We start from the raw sequence: 18,878 nt of genomic DNA on the forward strand, positions 1-18,878 counted from the left end.
ATAAGGCAATGGCATAAAGGGGGAAGATTTTGGATGTGGAGACAGTGGAATCCATAGGATCAAACACCAGACTGACAGAGAAGAAACTTTTTAGGTTGGGCAACTAGGTGGGCAAGCAATGAGGACAGAAAATGGGAAAGTTTCTTATGGTAGATGTAAAGATGATCTCATCTGAACTTCAAGACAAACCTGTAAATTATGTAAAATATGTAGACACAACCATGTTGGGTTTACTGATGAGTTTAACGAAGCTCTGAGAGTGAAGGCTTTGGCCAGAATCACCCCTCTGTTGCAGAATGACTGACCTCAGAGCACAGGGCTCTCAGCATCTAATGTGGTTCTTCCTCTCACACTCTCTCTCTCTAGTCACATTTTATAATTAAAATCAAACCTGATGATCATGATAGATCAATTTGGACCCAATTTCCATAGGCCTTCAAAGCCTTGGATCAAATTCTGAATTGGTGATGATAAGTTAGGAGCTTGCCCACTTCCCATTTTAACTTCCATGTCTTCCAATTGTGAAATCCAAGAGACAATTAATTGTGACTAATTGTGAAATTCAGGACACGTAAATGAAGTTTTTTTTCTTAAATTGTTCTTTATCCAGTTCCTGGATATGACCAGAATGATTGAGAGTACTCATTTTTTATAACTGCACGAGCAATCACATTGGAATAAATCAAAATTCTAGCAACAAGCCTTAGCACTTACATGCATACCTGCAGGTAGACACTGAAATGGCCTGGTGAAAACTACGGGCACAAGACCAAGCACATAACCTGTCTGTGATCAGTTCACTAAAAATGGAGTACCGCTTTTTCTCCCCATGCATTTTTACCTAGTGAACTCACTATGAAATCGCTACAAAGGTGTATGATAGAAAGATAATCTCTCTCTCTCTGCTAGACCCGGAGAAGGCTCAATAAATACATATAAATAAATAAAAATGGGTTTGGTGTGGCTGACTCATTCCATTGACCAAGTAATACAATGACCTGGAACCTTAGCTTGGGCTTGTGAGATCTAGTTTGGGGTCTCCCTCTGCCTGTCACTTAACCAGCTGAGTAAGCTTAGACAGGTAAAGTGCTTCTCCCTGGATTTCTTGATCTATAAAATGGAGACATTGATACCCACCTCCTATAATATAAATGAAAGGTTAAAGACTGTAAAATGTTTTAATATACTACTATTACATCAAAGCTGTCAGTAACCGATACCTTCCTGTGTTACAATAAAAAACACCATAATCTCCTTATTTTTTCAACCTAAAATGTAGTGCGACTCTATAAATAAAATACAGCTGTCTAAGCAGGCGTGCCCCTCCTACCACATAGCCCACCAGTGGCTTTCTGCATTTCCCAGAACCCCTCCTGGAGATACTGACCTGGGAGAGAGGGCATTCTTTGGCTAATGTGCTCTGGTTCATCTCTTTGAGCAGTTCCTTTAAGGCATTTCGGACTGTGGCGTGGTTCCACTGCTCTGCAGGCAAGTCTTCCAACTTCGAACAACTGGAAAACAGAACAGAACAAAAACACAAACCTTCATTAAGGGCCCTGACTGCAGAAGGGTATGGGAGCAGCGGTCACTCCTGGGTACTAGGTCGGCATTAGAAGAACTGCTAAAGAACAGGAGCTGATGTGCATCCCAAAGGAGGGAAGGGGAGCAAGAAACTGCTTCCCTGGGACCTTGATAGAGCTCACTGGTCACTTTAAGTGGGTTATCTCACTAGTCTGAGAAAAACAGTCACGTTGGATATGAAGAAATGCTAATTTTTTAAAATAAGACTTCTCTGATCTGCTGAGAGAAATGGCATGGGAATGTGATTATTAACTTCCAGAACACAAATTTAATTATTGGACATTCCTGAGGTTAAATGTAAAGAAACGTTCCATCAGATTTAAAGTGAAAAGGTGTTCACTCTCACAGAAAAATTCAGAGGTGTTACTTTCCTAACCAGAAAATAACTTTTAAGAGAAGACACCAAAGCATTCCTAGAGAAGGGTGAAAATTTTGTGTTCCTATTAAAGTACAAATTCTCCATAAGAGGCAAGTTCAAAACCTTTACACTGAAGGACAATGTTTATATCATGTGACCTGCAGGCATTTTGTAATACAAGACTCTGCAGAGAACCTCTAGATTCTTTAAGAGACACATAATTTGTTCTGGATGCTGTATCTGGCGGGGGGAAAAAGGCAGAAACAATGCCCAGAAACTCTGCAGGCCATCCGAGAGAGAGGACAAGATGTCCTGTGCCAGCACCTCCTTAGTAAATCTGCTACACGGGCAGACTGCTTATCCCTCACAACACAAACCTGAAACAGTAGAGGTGTTTATTCTTCAAATACTATGTGCTAAGCATTTAACCAGAGGGCCCGTTAAAGTAGGGGCTGTGGAAAGTTCCCCTTTACGGGCTGCAGATTTTTAATGATTTATCAAGCTTCCCCTAGGTTACCACTTCACTGCTTCTGAAAACAAAACATAAAACAGTTGGAATGTGGACTGTAAAGGTGCCTGGTGAAGTGCCCTCCTTCCCCTCCCTCTCTCCCTCTTTTCGTTTCACCCAGTGTCTAGAAATCAGCAAAGACAGGACGCGCTGATCTCTGCAGTGACTCTGTGATCGAGGGAGCCGCTCTGAGACTAAGGGAGGGCAGATGTTCAGAGACACCCACCTCTGTAATTGGATTTTCAGCGTCACAACGTGATAGACATCTTGCAGCATGTCGGCCACTGTCGCATCGGGTGCATCTGTCACATAACTGAGGGGGAGAGGGTTCCACCTCCCCAGCTTGATTATTCCTACACAGGGAAGAAAAACATAGTAAACACATATCTGCTATTTATTAAACCTTCCCCGTTGTTTGTTTAATGTTAAGAAGGTCATTCAATAGTCAACATTCAAGGCCCACTCAGAGAAATTTTACAACCTGGTGCAATAACCTATGTCTTTCTGGCTGACAATTGAGTCAACTACACAGGAAGATGAGAAGACAGGGAAGGGGTTCAATCACGGACAATCAGTTATTTTATGTTTTGCTGTTTCTTAAATTACTTAGAAAAGCATAAGGATACTTCCTTCCCCCAAAGTCTTGTTTCACACTCTAACTTAAGACTGATGCTAAATATACCAGACTGCTGATTTCATAGACAAAAAAAAAAAAGCAAGCCTTAAGTAAATATAAGATTGGGATTTGAATTGTACGAGACAATTCCTCTGTGTGGGCTCAGCACACACACAGTCGCATCCCGCCGGTGGTGCGGTCCCCAGTGTGAACAGCCTTGGGAGCTGAGGAAGCAGTTCAGCGTTCACTCCCAGGTTCGCATTTCACCGGACAGAGGGGTTGTTTTCCGATAGCACAAGGACTGACCACAGACCAGAAATAACAAAGATGCTTTCGACTTCCTTTTTTTTTAATTCCTCAGCTCTTTACAGAGTGACAATGGTACCCTCCCTGCGGGGTTCCTGTGGCATATGGTAAACACATGACAACGGAGAAAGAATAAAAATCCTGGTCCAATGTAGGCTACAAAGAGCAGTGACCTCAGCAACACCCTTGTCACAGGAAGACTCATAAATGAGACAGTTTCTGCAACATGTTGTGAAAATGCTGACTTAGGCTTAAGGTGGACCCATCTGATCTGGGCATATATAACTTTGATGAAGAAAAAGTAAAGAGAAATGCATTCCACAAACAATACAGAGTAACAAAAGTTTTATTTGTAGGCTATGAAAAATCAAATGGTCCCCACCAGGATGTCAGAAATTCACACACACACACACACACACACACACACACACACACAGCATGTGTTAGTGACAGAAGAAAAAAATAACAGCATTTTTATTTTGATTTTGATAACACAGGTAAGTACAACTGCACTGTTCTTTCAAAAAGTATTTTTTTATCATCAAAAAGAAAAGGCACCCATATATCCAAGTGAACTTTTAAAAGCTTCACAAAATGATACTTTATAGCTTTGGAGTGAAATTCCAATAATAGGAAATGAACTCTCCGGTCAGGCCATGTCCTGTCCAAGATGAAATAAATGAATGCGCAATGCCTGACATAATGCTTGAAAACAGGGAATAAACAGAACAAAAATATTAAAATGATGCACTGTTTCAGTATTAAGATTTAACAATCTGGTGCTGAATATGCTGCAGTATAAATAGTGCCTGGACTCAGATCCAATAAAGTAACACAGCTCTCATTCATAGTACCGTATGTCTCCAGTTCTGGCTCCTGAAGTCATACTTCACTTGCCAAGAAAAGCTGTTTTCTTGTGGGGATAGTTTTCCTAACATTCACTCTCATGACAATGAAAAGTGCGCAGCACGCAGAATGTAGTCGTCATGAAATGAACAACCCGGCCCGCTGGACAGCCACCCACGGGCCAGGGGGTGTCTGCTTATTGCTTCTTTTACTCCTTCTGATACTTGAAAATACTAAAAAGATACCATGTAACATGTCTAACATATATCCTTGTTAAAAATCATTCCACAATTTTAAATTCCTCTAAAAATCATTATCATAATGAGTATATTATGAGCCCATAAATTGAATATAACTTGACCACATTCTAAAGACATGATATTTCATTATTAGAGATTAGAAGGGAATAAAAATGAAATTGACAACTGTACACTACTAAAGGCAGGCAAGTTGCAGAAGCTGACTTCATGGGTCATTTTGGTTACTAAAAATACAAAGATAATATGAAGCAAATAAAACCCGCAAACTTCAATCCTTTGCACAACCCTATAGCAGACCCACCTATGTTGTTGTGTGTGCCATTATTCACTCTTTTTCACTGCTGAGTAGTGTTCCACTGTGAGAATATACCACAATGTGGCCAGAAACAACAGAATACTGCTGTATGATTTCACTTATATAAAATACAAAAAACAGGCAAGATTAATCCATGGAGCTAGAACTCAGAAAGGTGTTATCTCTGGACAGCGGGGACGAGTGACTAGAAATGGACATAAGGGAATTTTCTTGTTTGGGTTGGTGGCTGCAATGGTATAAAAACTGTCAAATTTCAGAAAATCAAACTATGTGCATACATTTTATTGGATGTGAATTGTCCCCCCTCCCAAAAAAGAAAAGGTGAAGGGGGAGAATCTCTTTACAGGAAATGATAGACAATCACTCTACTAGAAATAGTAACTTCCATTTAGGTAACTCTCTCCCCACATTGATGAGCCAGAAGGAGACTTGTTTGGGCTGGAATTAGACACACACAGGTGTCTTCACAACACTTAATACCTCTACCGAAAGCAGCTGCTACAGGTTGGTTTCTACCTCTTGGAAGAGAGCTGTTGACAGATGCTATTTTCAGGCAATGGGAAATGGCACCTGCTTTTCCTTTTTTGCACCCTATTAATTAACCTGCATAGTCGTACAAGTCATGTTCTTTGCTCAACTATGTGCCAGGGCCTACAGGTGCAAGATCTGCTAGGACCGCTATGTCTAGAAGGCTGCTCTCCTCCAGCCAAGGCAGGGACTGGAAATAACTCTCTTTAATAAGAATTTCCTCCAGATAGGGTCTCTAAGCAATGCATTAACCCTCTGAAAATACAATCCTTGGATATGGTGCTCCTTCTCAAAATAGACAAAATAGACAAAAATATGGCGTGGGCTAGGAGTCAAGGGTTAACTGAGGAAATCCGATTGGAAAGCAGTGTACCATAGTGAGTAAGAACACAAGCTTCCAAGTCACACTGCCTCTATTCACATCTTGGCTCCCCCACCTACTAACTATGTAGACTTAGCAAGTTACTTAATTTCTCTACACCTCAACCCTCTCATCTGTAAAATGGAAAAATAAAAATACTGACTACATGGGAATAAAGTGCAAATTAACTGTAAAGCCATTTTTAGTACAGAACCTGGGTATAACTAACGTCAACAACAGTTGACAGTCATTATTTAGATGTTTTTAATACTTCCTAAAAGAAAGATATAGTCCATTTATTTCAAAACATATTGAATCAAGGATTTTTTATGATTTAGTTACCTTTCCATCTTTAGTTCAGTCACGTGCCTGTAAAAGGCCCTCACTGTTATAAACCACAGAGGACCGCTGTGCATCAGTTATGACCCTCCTTCCAGTCCCCCAGCCCTTTCCATTTCTTCCATCTGCACTCTAGGGGGCCTCCTTTCCTTTTACCAGTGAGCAGATTTAGAGCTCCCCTACTTGAATGATAACACTACCACAATCTCTTTCCCCTTAGTCTCTCATGTTTTGGGCCACCAAATGTACTGAACATGCACCTCCAACGTCTCCATCAGACCTCCCCTTGATATCTAGTTTCAACACTTCCATGAGAAAACGGACGTTCAGAAGGGTTGGGTCTACTTGAAGGATCAGAGCCCAGATTCCCTTCAATTACCACGCTCTTTCTCAGTCCACGCTGGTTCACGTGTGAGGCACACCAGAAGAACAGACTGGAAAAGAGGTGGTTCCACGTCTGGAAGGCCTTGAATGCCCAGCTCAGTAGCACACAGTATGGGTCAGAGGTCAGAAGCACAGCCTGGAGTCAGAGGTGAGTTTAGATCCCACCTCATCTCCTTTCAGCTGTGACACTCTGAACAGGTCATTTAGTCTCAATGAGTCTCAGTTTCCCACATCTGTAAAATGGGAATAGTAGCAATATCTACCCTTTAGGGTTATCATAAGGCTTTAAAACAGAATTAGAATTTAAGCACTGGGGTTGGCACACAACGAGTGCTCCGTAAATGTCATATGGAAATAGACCCTTGAAAGCTTTTGAATGTAGATATAATGTAAGGACATGAGCCTATACTGGAATACAGGTGGATTAAAAGAGGGAAGCATTTTGAGGCAAGAAAAAAGAGCTGTAGTAACACAGATAAATGTGTCTGATTACAACCATAACAGCCTCTTCCCTGCTCCCTCTGAAGAGGGACACCAACCCCACTGGATGCTCCAGTGCAGTGAAGGAGGACAGAGAAGAACCGCAGGCTCCGTGCCCACTGCAGATACCTGACTCACGACACTGGGAAACTCTCAATAAAAATGGCACAACTATAAATACACAAATATTACTTCCAGTGCTCACACTCTATCAATAGGTTTTGCAACCTCAATCTGGAAAATGGGAAACATGAATTATGATTAAATTAGATAGTACCACACTCACACAGATGCACACATACACACACACACCCCACCCAAGCCCGACCAGGCACATAGCAAATGCTCAGTCAATATCAATTCCCATTTCTCCTCTGAATACATATCACATTTTCATTCTGTCTGGAATATCGATTCCCCAATATTCACTTCTACAAATCATATGCATTCTTCTAATTCTGCCTCAAGAACAATTCTAACCCTGATCAACCCAGCCAAAGTCAATCTATTCTCTACACAGCTGCACAATAAAGTTTTTGGTTGGTTTGTGTGTCTTATAAGGGACTTTATCACAATATCCTTTATGTTACTTTACAGTTTGCAAAGTGTTTTTTTTTCAATCCATTAATTCTTTGCCATGAGAACAGCAACAGGTCAGCATTCTACGTGGAAGTGGGCTGAAGATCAGAGAATGTCACTTCTCAAGGACACTAGTGGGGTGTAGTGAGGACCAGACCCTGGGCTTCATCTGACAAGTTTTCTGACTCTGGGACCAATAATCACTTTTCTATTCAGCCCCGTTCACATGCCAACGCCCAAACACACAATGGGCCCTTGGAAGGCTGGGCCACGGCTCATCCACAGCCACGTATCAGTGCTGCCATTTAATGTTTCCCAAAGGGGCACAGGAGACCAATGAACAAAGAGGTTAACAGGCCCAGAAAGGCCACCCATACTTGGAAGTTCTCTGGAAAAACATGTCTCCCACAATAGTGCCATTTCAGAAATAAACATTGTTTCTAAAATGATCTTTCCTATTTCCAAGGAATTTATCATCTGCAAACATTTAGAAAATGCCTGGCGTTGAAGACTATTACAGATGCAGTTTCAAGGTCTTTGAGTCACAAATTATGGGCCTTTATTTGGGGGCTGAAATTCATACAAATGTTAACATGATTGAATTGAGCACAATACAAATAAAATTGCTCATATCCAGACAAATCTGCTCACTAAAATACAGAGAACCAATCCACTCTTTGTGTAATGCCGTTAGACCAAATAACAAAATGCAATTGTAGGTAAATTTCCCATTAGTGACATAAAATTAGGTTGGGAATGAAAGCAATCTTTGTCTAAAATTAAAAAGATGCAATAATGGAAACCAGTTTCTACTCTCTCGGTGCAGTATTCTGTCAAAGTGTTGACATTTCATGAAAAGAAATATCAATAAATTTTTGTGTTCACACGTTTTTGTTAGTTTTATCAGTTTGTAACCTATCTCAGAGAAATCAAATATTCTTCTCAATAGATGCATAATTCATATCATTAGTATTATTTACCTCTATATAAAAACAAGAGTGGTAGTAATACACATTATAGTCCATCAATATTAGATTTAACTTTTTAAAAAGTTGATCACTTCTAAGAAAAAAATTAAACGTGGTAATCACACAACACAATCAATGCTACCCTTCTGATGAAGGGTTTGTATTAAGTAGTAATCATTTTTATTCATTCAACAAATTTTTCTTTGTGTCTCCAGCATAAGTCACAAAGATGCACAGGTAACCCAATGCATACCATCCCTGTAATTATGGAGCTCACGACCACATCGAGAAGCTTGTTATTGCTAAACATGTGGCTGAGTGAAACCACTCTTTAAATAAACCAAATGACAGTTTTTATCTCCTGTACTTCAAATGTGAGAGACATTCACTTCACGAAGGCCTGCAACAGATACCTTGTGGAGCTCACAAAAGTAATCCCCACAGTCTGCAGTGGCATATACATAGATGGGTATATTGCAGAATAGAACCCACCAACCAATCGGTGAGACAGATATAGGAACCCACCAAGATATCAGCAGTATTCTTATAACGCAATTCAGTGAATAATTTTCTCTTATCCCAGGTATATTTTAACATTAATTTTCAAAGTGAAGTGAAAACAGCCTGGGGTGGGGGGGTGGGAATGAGGCATTAGCTTTCATATCCAAAGTTTAGGGTTTATATCTCATAACTCCCTGGAAAAGATCTCAGCAAAAGAGTATCAGTAAAAAAATAAAAAACAGCCTCAGAGTAACTAAGCCTTGGGGCTTCTGGTTCGTAGTATTATTTCCACAAGACACCAACTGCCGATGAGGCCCCCTGTAAAAATAGCAGGACTCCTGACAGCGATTGCATCTGTTTATTCTCCTCAGAGTAGCCGTGTCCCTATGCTCCAGCATACAATTTTCTGTTGTTCGGCTATGCTTTGTTAAAGAAATTAAGAACTGTCTGTCCTATACAATAATAACATAGAGTTATTTATCCATAGATCATCAGTTCATGGGAAATCACTACCCAGCAATATATAACTCAGCCCGTTTCTAACCTATGGCTGACTGCCATATACCATCAAACTGTAGCAGCATAAAGGCATAAATTGTAGTTATTATTGTTAAACCTGTGGAGGGAAAGACTCTTCAATGAGAAAAGAAAGAAAAGGGCAAAAGTGATTTTTGAAGTGTAGATATTTCCTTTTTCATGCACACCTCAGCAGCACCCCAACACAACTGCCTGTAACTCTTCTGCTCCTTCTGCTTCGATTCTGGAGGCAGTCTGCATTCCCAGTGTCTTACATGGGGTGAGAGTAAATGGAAAATTAAGCAGCATTCTTCTGGCATTTTACATTATTCAAATGTCATTATCACTTACACAAATTAATGAAACCTCACAACATACTTGTCTGGAAACCTACAATACACTTAATCTTGTCTTTATGGCAATACAAAAGAAAACACCAGACAAAAATAAATAATTCAATAATTCAGAATAACTGTTGGGGCTATACTGTCGTATCAATTATCTAAAAATCAGCACACACACAACGAAGCTGCAATACGACATCCATCCTGGCTCCTCTATCTGCACCCATTTGGGTGTTAGCGACAGACACAAACAAGGTTGATTTTTGCTCTTGAAGAATACTGACTTTTAGTCTTCACTCACATCTGTATCTCTCAGGGGAAATGATTGTCAGGAAATTATTAGTGTTAAAATATGAATATGAAGTTAGAGCATTTTCTGAATAAACTATAGTAATATACAGCTATCTGTCAATCTTTTCTTGAGCTGACTACCCCCTTACAGAAATGTTCTACTTAAAAAATATATACAGTATGATTTGGTGCCTTGAAATTCTAGACGTGGTTTTTTATATTTTGCAGCACAAAGATTTTGTCGCATGTAATAGATGCTGCTTCACATTTGGGAAATGTTATGTTATAACCCGACTTTTATTAGATTATTTAATATAAGCACCAAGTAACTAGACTAAATTAATAAAGACCCCATTGAAAAAAAAAGAGAGAAAAGAAAGAACAAAATTATTCCACAAATTAAATAAAACTTTCTTAAGTTGGTATTTTAGAAACCTTTATTTAATTTTGAAAATTCCAATTCTTCTGAAAAAACAGTCAAAATATTGGTCAGGATATGAAAAAAATATGGTGGCATTTAGTTATTTATTTCATCAGACTGCCATTTAAAATCATTACACAGGGGAATAAACCAAATGACAAAGAAAAGTGTTAATGAGATATTATTTGGGATCAGTTCTAAGCCCCTGTCACAGGTTACAAACTACTTCATCTGGTATATATTTTATTGTTCTTAGTTTTCATAGTTTAATCATTATCTAAAAGAGTTTGGAATTAAAGGATTAATTTTGGCAGGTAACACAAACTTCTCGTTTTTTCCTCCTTTCTATTCAGAAATACATTTGCATAAAGAGATTTCCCTCTAGCATTGGTCCCCCTAAAATATCTTCAATAATCAAAAACACAGGGGAAAGTATACTCTGTTTTTAAACAGACTTTGCTGCATTGTAGCAGATGCTATTCATAACTTCTATTTAGCAGTGTTTCTGCATCCTCTGGGCTAAGTAGTATCCACTGAAGATCTAAAAATATAGTTGCTGCATAGTTCCCATTCTAATTAATTACATGTATTTTTTTCAGATGGGAGCTGGAATGTTGCAACAAGTTTTCCTGGGGACCTAGCTTTCCAGGTGCTTCATCACTGGGCTCAACACCCTTGGAAACCCTATCAACTGCATGCTCCCAATTATATACTCCAGAATTGTCCTCCAGGCATATTCTGTTTCCTATAATTTAAGGTTACATAATATATGATCTGAAGGGAAATATTATAATGGCATGTTGATTATCAAAGAAAACGTTGCCATAAAATATGAGGGCAAAAAAGTATGCTCATTTATGTTGTACATTTTTATTCATGTTTCTACTAACCTGATTTCACAGTAATTTGTTAGGAAACTACAAGACATGGAAGCAAATATGGCTGTAACTATTACAAAATGGTAACTGCTTTTGGTTTAGAGATTTTTGTGTTGTGTATTTCATTTGAGTTTTTTAGTTCCTTTAAGAAAATCTTAATAATTTTTACTTTGAGTGCATCTTCGTACCTACTCTTCTATTAAATCTAATAATGTACATGGCTTACAAGTTTATGATACTTTACATTCAAGAAAATTCTGACAGATCTTTGATTTTCCTTTTTTGGAAATGTTATGTTTAAAGTCAGCAAACCAAACTTTTAAATATGACACTAGCATTTTAATGGCTATAATTAAAATGCCAAAGACTAAATACATAGGAGGTGCTCTGTCATTAGGGAAATGCTTCTTGCATTTTGAATCTAAGGTAGATCTGTAGTCACTCATAATTGGTGATAAATAAAATGACAATGGTCCATTTGAACCCACTAAAATAGTCAGCCATTCAGGAAAATGCCATAAGAATCAGTGGGCAACTCAACTGTGATAGAGATTTCACAATTATCCCTGAAAAGATATCTAGTTATCCTTGGTATCTGAGTAGTTACAAATGATCTGGAGGATCTCATATGACGGTCAGAAATGGATCCTTTTTCTCTCCATTCCCAGGAATTTTCAGTTTAGTAAAGATTGTGCTATTGGGAGGGGTCACATTAAGCGAATGAGTTCAACGCTCATCCCTATTCATGTGTGCCCCGGCCCCGCCACCCCAGCTTCTGAAACACAGGCTCGAAGGCAAGATCCAGGAGATGATGAGGCTGAGCCAGCTGCAGAAAGCACATCCAGGCTGCCCGACACAAATGAGGACCGGAAGCATGGAGATCAGTCTGCTCAATTTCCTCAAAAGAAGGGCAGGAGACTAAGAGATTCCCAGATTCCTTTTGTTCCAACTTACCAGCTAATATCCTCATTACTGTCAAGTGGGATCAGCAAAGAGAGATGAGAAATTAGACCATGTGAGAAGGAAAATGGGGTGGAAGTCCACTGTCACTGAGGTGTATCTCTTTTTAAGTTTGCAGGATCTGACACAAGGGAAAGGGAAATAGGGAAAGGCCAGAAAAATGGTTTCCTGTATACACACAAACTTCGGAAACTCTTCACCTTATTTAGACTACAACCTGCCAGAGGACAAGAGTCCTGTCAGTTTAACCGTTTTGTACAACCTTGCCACAGCCCCGTGAGCACAGAACGTCTAAAGTACAGTGGGTCGATCACGTCACAAGAAAGCCACTTTGGAGCAGCAGCAGACTGGGGTGGATTTCTAGGTCTGGTCTTGGATGCCATAGCTATGCACCTACGGGCCACTCACTTAACCTCTCTGGGCCCTTATTTTCTTTTCTACAAAAGGGATATTTAAAAGCAAAAACAATGTTCTTTGCAGCCTTATCTACAATAGCTAAGATATGGAAGCAGCCCAAGTGCCCATCAATAGATGAGTGGATAAAAAAGAGTTGGTACATAAGTACAACAGAATATTACTCAGCCATAAAAAAGAATGAAATCTTAACAAGAGCATGGATGAACCTAGAACGTATCATGCTAAGTGAAATAAATCAGACAGAAAAAGACAAATACCATACAATCTCACATACATGTGAAATCTGAAGAGCAGACAAAACAAACAAATGAAATTGAAACAGGCTCACATATACAGAAAACAGCTGCCAGAGGGGAAGGGGTACTGGAGAACTGGGTGAAAATGGTAAAAGGATTAAGAACAATAAATTGGTAGTCACAAAATAGTTACAGGGATATAAAGTACAGCACAGGAAATAGAGCCAATAATATTATAATAACTAAATGTGATACCAGGTGAGGACTTAAGGTATCAGGGGGCCACTTGTAGAGTAGATGGATGACTGTCTAACCACAATGATGAACACCTGAAACTAACACAAAATAATGCTGAATGTAAACTGTAATTGAGACATAAAAAATTTAAATAAAGAAAAATAAAAGCAAAAACAGAATAAAACCAATACCACCAAAAAAAATCTCCCGTCTGATTCACATAATGGTAATTATAATAAAATACATAAACTAAACTGCACTGAAAATTATAGTGCTGTATAAACATATGCTGGCATTCATGAATTGTAAGTTAACCTAAAAAAGGTAAGCATAACATTTTTAGAATGTTTTTAAGGGAAAGTTTCTTTTACTTAAGCAAAATGTGAATCTTCTAAAATGTCACTGGCTAACATGGCAAATTGTCTGATGCAGTCATAACGCTTTTCTGCCTCGGTAACTGGGGCAATCAGCTTCATCTCTCTGATTGCCTCCACTTCATCATCTTTAGGAGTGGCCAAAATCTGAGAGGCAGTGTCAAGAACTGCGTTTCACCACTTGCCCTTTGCATCAGAGACCCTCTGCATTTGTAAACACTTACAGTGTCTGTTCCTCACTAGACTCAAAGTTCCACAATAGCCCAGTGCCTGGCAGATAGCACAGGTACAGAAGTGGACGGAGGGAGGAGAGAGAAGGATGGAGGGAGGGATGTAGAGAGGGAGGGAGTAAAAGAGATGGGGAAAAGAGAGGGAGAAAGGAAAAAAAGATGAAAGCGGGGAGGGAGAGGGAGAGAAAGGGAAGACCACTCTGCCAGGGCTCATGAGCAGCACTAGCTCACTTTGCAAGTTCACTCAATGCTCCCTACCTAGACTTAGTCCCCAGCATCCTGCTAACACCCAACAAGAAGAAAACTGAGCTCCCACACTCTTGGCACCCTGGACATCCAGGAAGACCAGCACAAGAGATATTCTAGAACACAGGTGGCAAACACAAGGCCCACGGGCCGAATGCGGCCCTCCACCTTGTTTTATCCAGACCAGCACCTTGTTTCTACCTAGCGGCAGCGCTGAGCTCCTTGCCCCTAGTTAAGGAGTAAGTTACGTTTATACAGTCCTAAAATCACATTCGGCCCTTTGAAGGCAACCGGGAGGCTGATGTGGCCCCCAGTGAAAATGAGTTTGGTGCCCCTGTTCTAGGCAGCTGTTGAAAGCTCCAAGAAAGGCCTGAATTGACAAAATCCTCACCAAATTTTCTCAAGGAATCCATGCCACTCCCAGCCAGATATGCACTGATCATCTCCCCTTGCAGCTCGGACATTCTCAGTCAAAACACCGCCCAAATACTTTGGGACCTCGTAATGGAGGTTTTGATTACCGTCATTTTAAAAACACTTAAGCCTTCAAAACTGAAAATAAACTCTATATTGAATTGGTAGATTGATGTTTCTTTCATTAAAATTCTACGTTTCTACAAAAAAAGGGCAAGAACCTAGGTTTTGCTTCTCAGGGAGAGCTCATTTTTAAACTTTCAAAGTATAGTAAACAACTTCTAAATTCAGGATAATTGAAGGTCTGCCAGCCGGTGAGCAAAACAACAATGGCTTTCATTATCAACCACAAAAGGAAACACAGCTCAATCGGGACTTTATTAACTGAGTATCGTTCTGCCAACGGCACCTCTTACCAAGACAGGTAGAGCTGCTGCCCACAGACCACTAAATGGACGACTACCTGAATAAATACAATTATGTTCATTATTCTTCATGTCAAAGCTATTAGCTAAGAGTGACTCTCCCAGGGATTCTTCTATGTTAATAAAACACAATAACACAATTATTAAAACAAGTAAGATACTCTCAGATCAATTCTGCATCTCCATCGCATCAAGCAGAAGAAATAAATTGTTTATATGCCTTCACAAATAAGTAATTTCCTCTCCTTAAAGATATTTTTTTATATAGCCAAATAATGCCCTTAACATAACCTGAATAAGTAAATAAATCTAATTCATTCAGGAAGTATGATCCTGAAAATTAAGATCAAGGTACTGAAATCTCAAAACTATCTAATTATAAGTACTAAGAAATTCCCTAGGAATCACTGACATGTGAGACCCTGAAAATGTAAACAAGACTTGCTTTTAATTCAGGGCTTCAAAAATAAAAACTAGTATGGAAGATGAGAAGACAGGAATTATATAAGCACTAGTACTATAAATTTCTATTGTGTTCCATTAGAAAAATGACTGGAAAGGAACCCTAAGGGCTATGGTATCAGGTGCTTTTTTTTTTTAATTCAACCATTCTTCAAATAACTTGAGTGGTATTTTGTTTTGATTCTAATACCAAGCCACCATCAACTTCCCACCCATAAAAGGAAAAAGAGGTAAATCTCAAAAATGTATTTGGTCACTAAGTCAATTTTTTTTAAACATCAGTTTATTTCACGTTTTGTTATTTTCTGTTATATATATTCTGTAATATATGAGAGGAGCACAGAAAATATTCACTACAAGAAGACTGATTTTCTACAGGTCTGATCTTTTATAGAATGATGAGCTGCATGTACCTTAACAGGTCCAAATTTTCCTCTTATACACATTTAGAGTTGTTCAGTAGTGTATTACCATATTCACTTTACAATGGTCCATTGAGACACTGGGCTTTTCTTTTAGGCTTCTCATGCTATTCCTAGGTTGCTACGCTAGAGGAAAGTAGTTAACTGAATTAATCTAATATCACATTAAAATTAATTCACAACAGAAACAATGAGTAAGTTACTAATTTTTAAGTTCTGATGTAATACTTTTTAGTGTGATTCACAGTAAGTTAAACTTATTTAAGGTAAAATATCCACGGATATTTATGTACCAATTTGCGGTTCTTACAACACTTAAAACACCTCAAAGCCAGTTGTCATCCATCAGGAACTACCCCTTCATCTTAGTGTCCTAGCCTAGTGACTAACACTTAATAGAGGCCAAAAAATCACACTTGAATAATAAACACTGGACCATGATTATGTTCTAAGAATCAATCATGAGCCCAAAAATGACTGCAAATTTTCTCCCCAATCACATCTATATGAGATATAATTTTAGCATTTCGTTTGTATTTTGCCAAGTAAAATAAGAAGCAAGAGCTTTCTTTCTCTTGCCCCTGCCATCTACCTGATTATTTAATGACACAAAATATTGGGTTGGGTGGTGCACATAATAGTCGGAGCCCTAAAACACAAATCCTGTGGCTCGTCCATAAGCCACTCCGTGTGAAGTAAACTCATGTAAAAGACTAATTATGGAACCTCTCTCTCTGGTCCCTTCATGGTGACATAGACTATGTCAACTGTTTAATATGTTTCTAGCTCCTCCATAGGCAAGAAATAATTTGGGTTACAAAGTGACTTCACATGAGATATGGCTCATTTTAAATATCCAGCAATTTTCAAATGTGGGCTGGGTTTAGATTATAACTGTTTATGGACCCAAACCTGGAGATAGGGACCCAATTCCTGAACATCCAGCCCCTGCTGGGTTCATACAAACTTTTTATTCTTTGCCCAAGAAACGCAATTATTAGTATCAAAATATTTCCTTAAAATCTGCTCTAATAAAGTCATAAGAGATGCTTGAGATTTCCGTATTTGCTGTCTCTGTTATCTTTTTGGAGGATAATTAATGCTTTACCCCAGGGCATTCAAAATAACTGTTGCAATAAAATTGCCCAGAGTGGCTATCCTTATTCAAACATTCATTCTGGACAATTTAAGGTATTTGCTTTTGCAAATGTAAGGCCTACAGATGTGTTTTACAAAAATGACAATAACATTTGCATTTGGAATGCAGAAGAAAATGACCTTTCAAAGTCACCAGAGCACAAAGGGAAGTCACAGTCCCACTAATCTCTGGAAACCCCAAAATCCTCAGGGAGAAGCCAAGTGAGGGCAGAGGAAATCATAAATGCCTGGGCTAGTCTGTCTCATCCACACTGAGAAACTGCCCAAGTGTGACCTGACCTACGGTTATTAGTGAAAATATCACCTCTGTTGTTAACTTATTCCCAGCAAATACATTCCTGTTTTAATGGAAAAGAAGATCTGGGTTCACACTAATCAGGCCCAAAGGAAGGCCATATTAGCAATTTGGCAGGTGCCTGAGGGCCATACCTAATCTGCATAAAATGGAGCAGATTGCAACCGCCCTCATCTTTTTTATTTTTAAACTGGTTTTTGAAGCCGAGCATACAGAAAATCTCAGAGGGAGAGACAAGGAGATGGTAGTGCATACATTTTCCTTCATGCCTTTATTTTCATTCTTTTTGTACTAACCATCTTCCTGAATGACTGTTTACTGAAACAAAAATAACAGAATAAATGGTGCTAGGAAAAGACGTAGGCAGAGATCACAAATGATAAAACCCCTTATATGTTTTAGATCTTCACATCCTCTATGGTATAGTTTCAAATCAGTTTAATATGAATTTAGTGTGTTTATATTTTATGAAGATATGATAAATGAAAATATACACTGAATTTGGAAAACAGGCTGCAACTAGCAGATTCCAAGACTAATAATTACTTGTAAACCCATGCATGATCTGTCTAATAGAGAAAAACATTATATCAAGTGTCACCCTTACAATCTCAACACTGGCTTCTGTAGCTCACAGAATGATTTAAAGTTACAGTGCTCTTTCTCTCCTAGGAATTCATAATCTAAGTCATTCAATTCAAGCCTGGATGAATCTCAGAAATAACTCAGCAAAAATAAATGGTGAGCAAAGTAAGATACACAAAATCTGGAAAAGAAGAATAAACACAGACAGGTAAGTATATCAGATATTTTTTTAATGGAGTTAATGTAGACATAGTCTCAAGAGAGCCATGATGAAAAAAATTGGTTTCTGTTGCTTTAGAAAAACAGAAGACACTTAGCAGGGTGCTAGAGAGCACAAGGATGTTACAAATAAAATGGTTTCACCTCAAAGAAGCTATATCTTCAGTGCATTCCCTACCTCGGCAAACCGGTGAAACTAGGGTCAAGAAATAGGGAATGCCTTGTGGTTTTGAGAGAGAATTTAAGAGCATCTTCAAGTTGCTTCACAGGGCAATGAATGAGAAGCTACTACAGAGCACTACGAAATGACTCAGAAATACCAAATCTATCAATATCAGCAAAAGGCAGTCACAATCTTTCCCAGAGCTACAGAACCTAGGTCATAAGAGACTGTTGCATAATGTGGACCATAGAGAAACTAAACAAAGACTATTGTAGTCTACAGTTAAAAAAAAAAAAAAGATGAATGCTAGCAAAGATGGAAGGAACAACAGTGTGTGAAGATGGCGAACAGAAAGGCATGTATGGTGTACTGTGGAAAGTACTGGATTAGAATCAGGAGAACAAGCCACCCAACTCTCAGGGCCTCTCAGTCTCCTCCCCAGGAGCCCAGACCTTAAGAAACTCCATCTCAAAGCTTGTTGAGAGCATTAAATGAAGTGCTATGAATGCCGGTTCTCTGGAAATTCTAAACTGCTAACCAAATTAAGCTGCTATTGTTGTTGATGTTATGAAGAGTAATAGACACAATGACAGAGTTTCAAACAACCAATTTTTGTTTAGTACTTGAAGAAAGGAGACCATTATTTTCTTGACA

At 38.9% G+C, this 18,878-nt stretch overlaps 1 protein-coding gene across 7 annotated transcripts in view; it reads right to left on the reverse strand.

Moving 5' to 3' along the window:
* The window catches only part of SATB2 (SATB homeobox 2), a 190,288-nt gene that overhangs the window by 103,803 nt on the left and 67,607 nt on the right, over positions 1-18,878 (reverse strand). For all 7 annotated transcript variants that reach the window (XM_045847651.1, XM_045847653.1, XM_045847652.1 and 4 more), the window contains 2 exons: positions 2,674-2,800; positions 1,388-1,511 (listed from right to left, as the gene is read on the reverse strand). In XM_045847651.1, the coding sequence (XP_045703607.1) occupies positions 1,388-1,511; positions 2,674-2,800 (251 nt within the window). The remainder of the gene's footprint in view (positions 1-1,387; positions 1,512-2,673; positions 2,801-18,878) is intronic.

The sequence above is a fragment of the Phyllostomus hastatus genome, unplaced genomic scaffold (genome assembly GCF_019186645.2).
Source record: "Phyllostomus hastatus isolate PE091 unplaced genomic scaffold, TTU_PhHast_1.1 phas_contig_57, whole genome shotgun sequence".
In the NCBI taxonomy this organism is placed as follows: domain Eukaryota; kingdom Metazoa; phylum Chordata; class Mammalia; order Chiroptera; family Phyllostomidae; genus Phyllostomus; species Phyllostomus hastatus.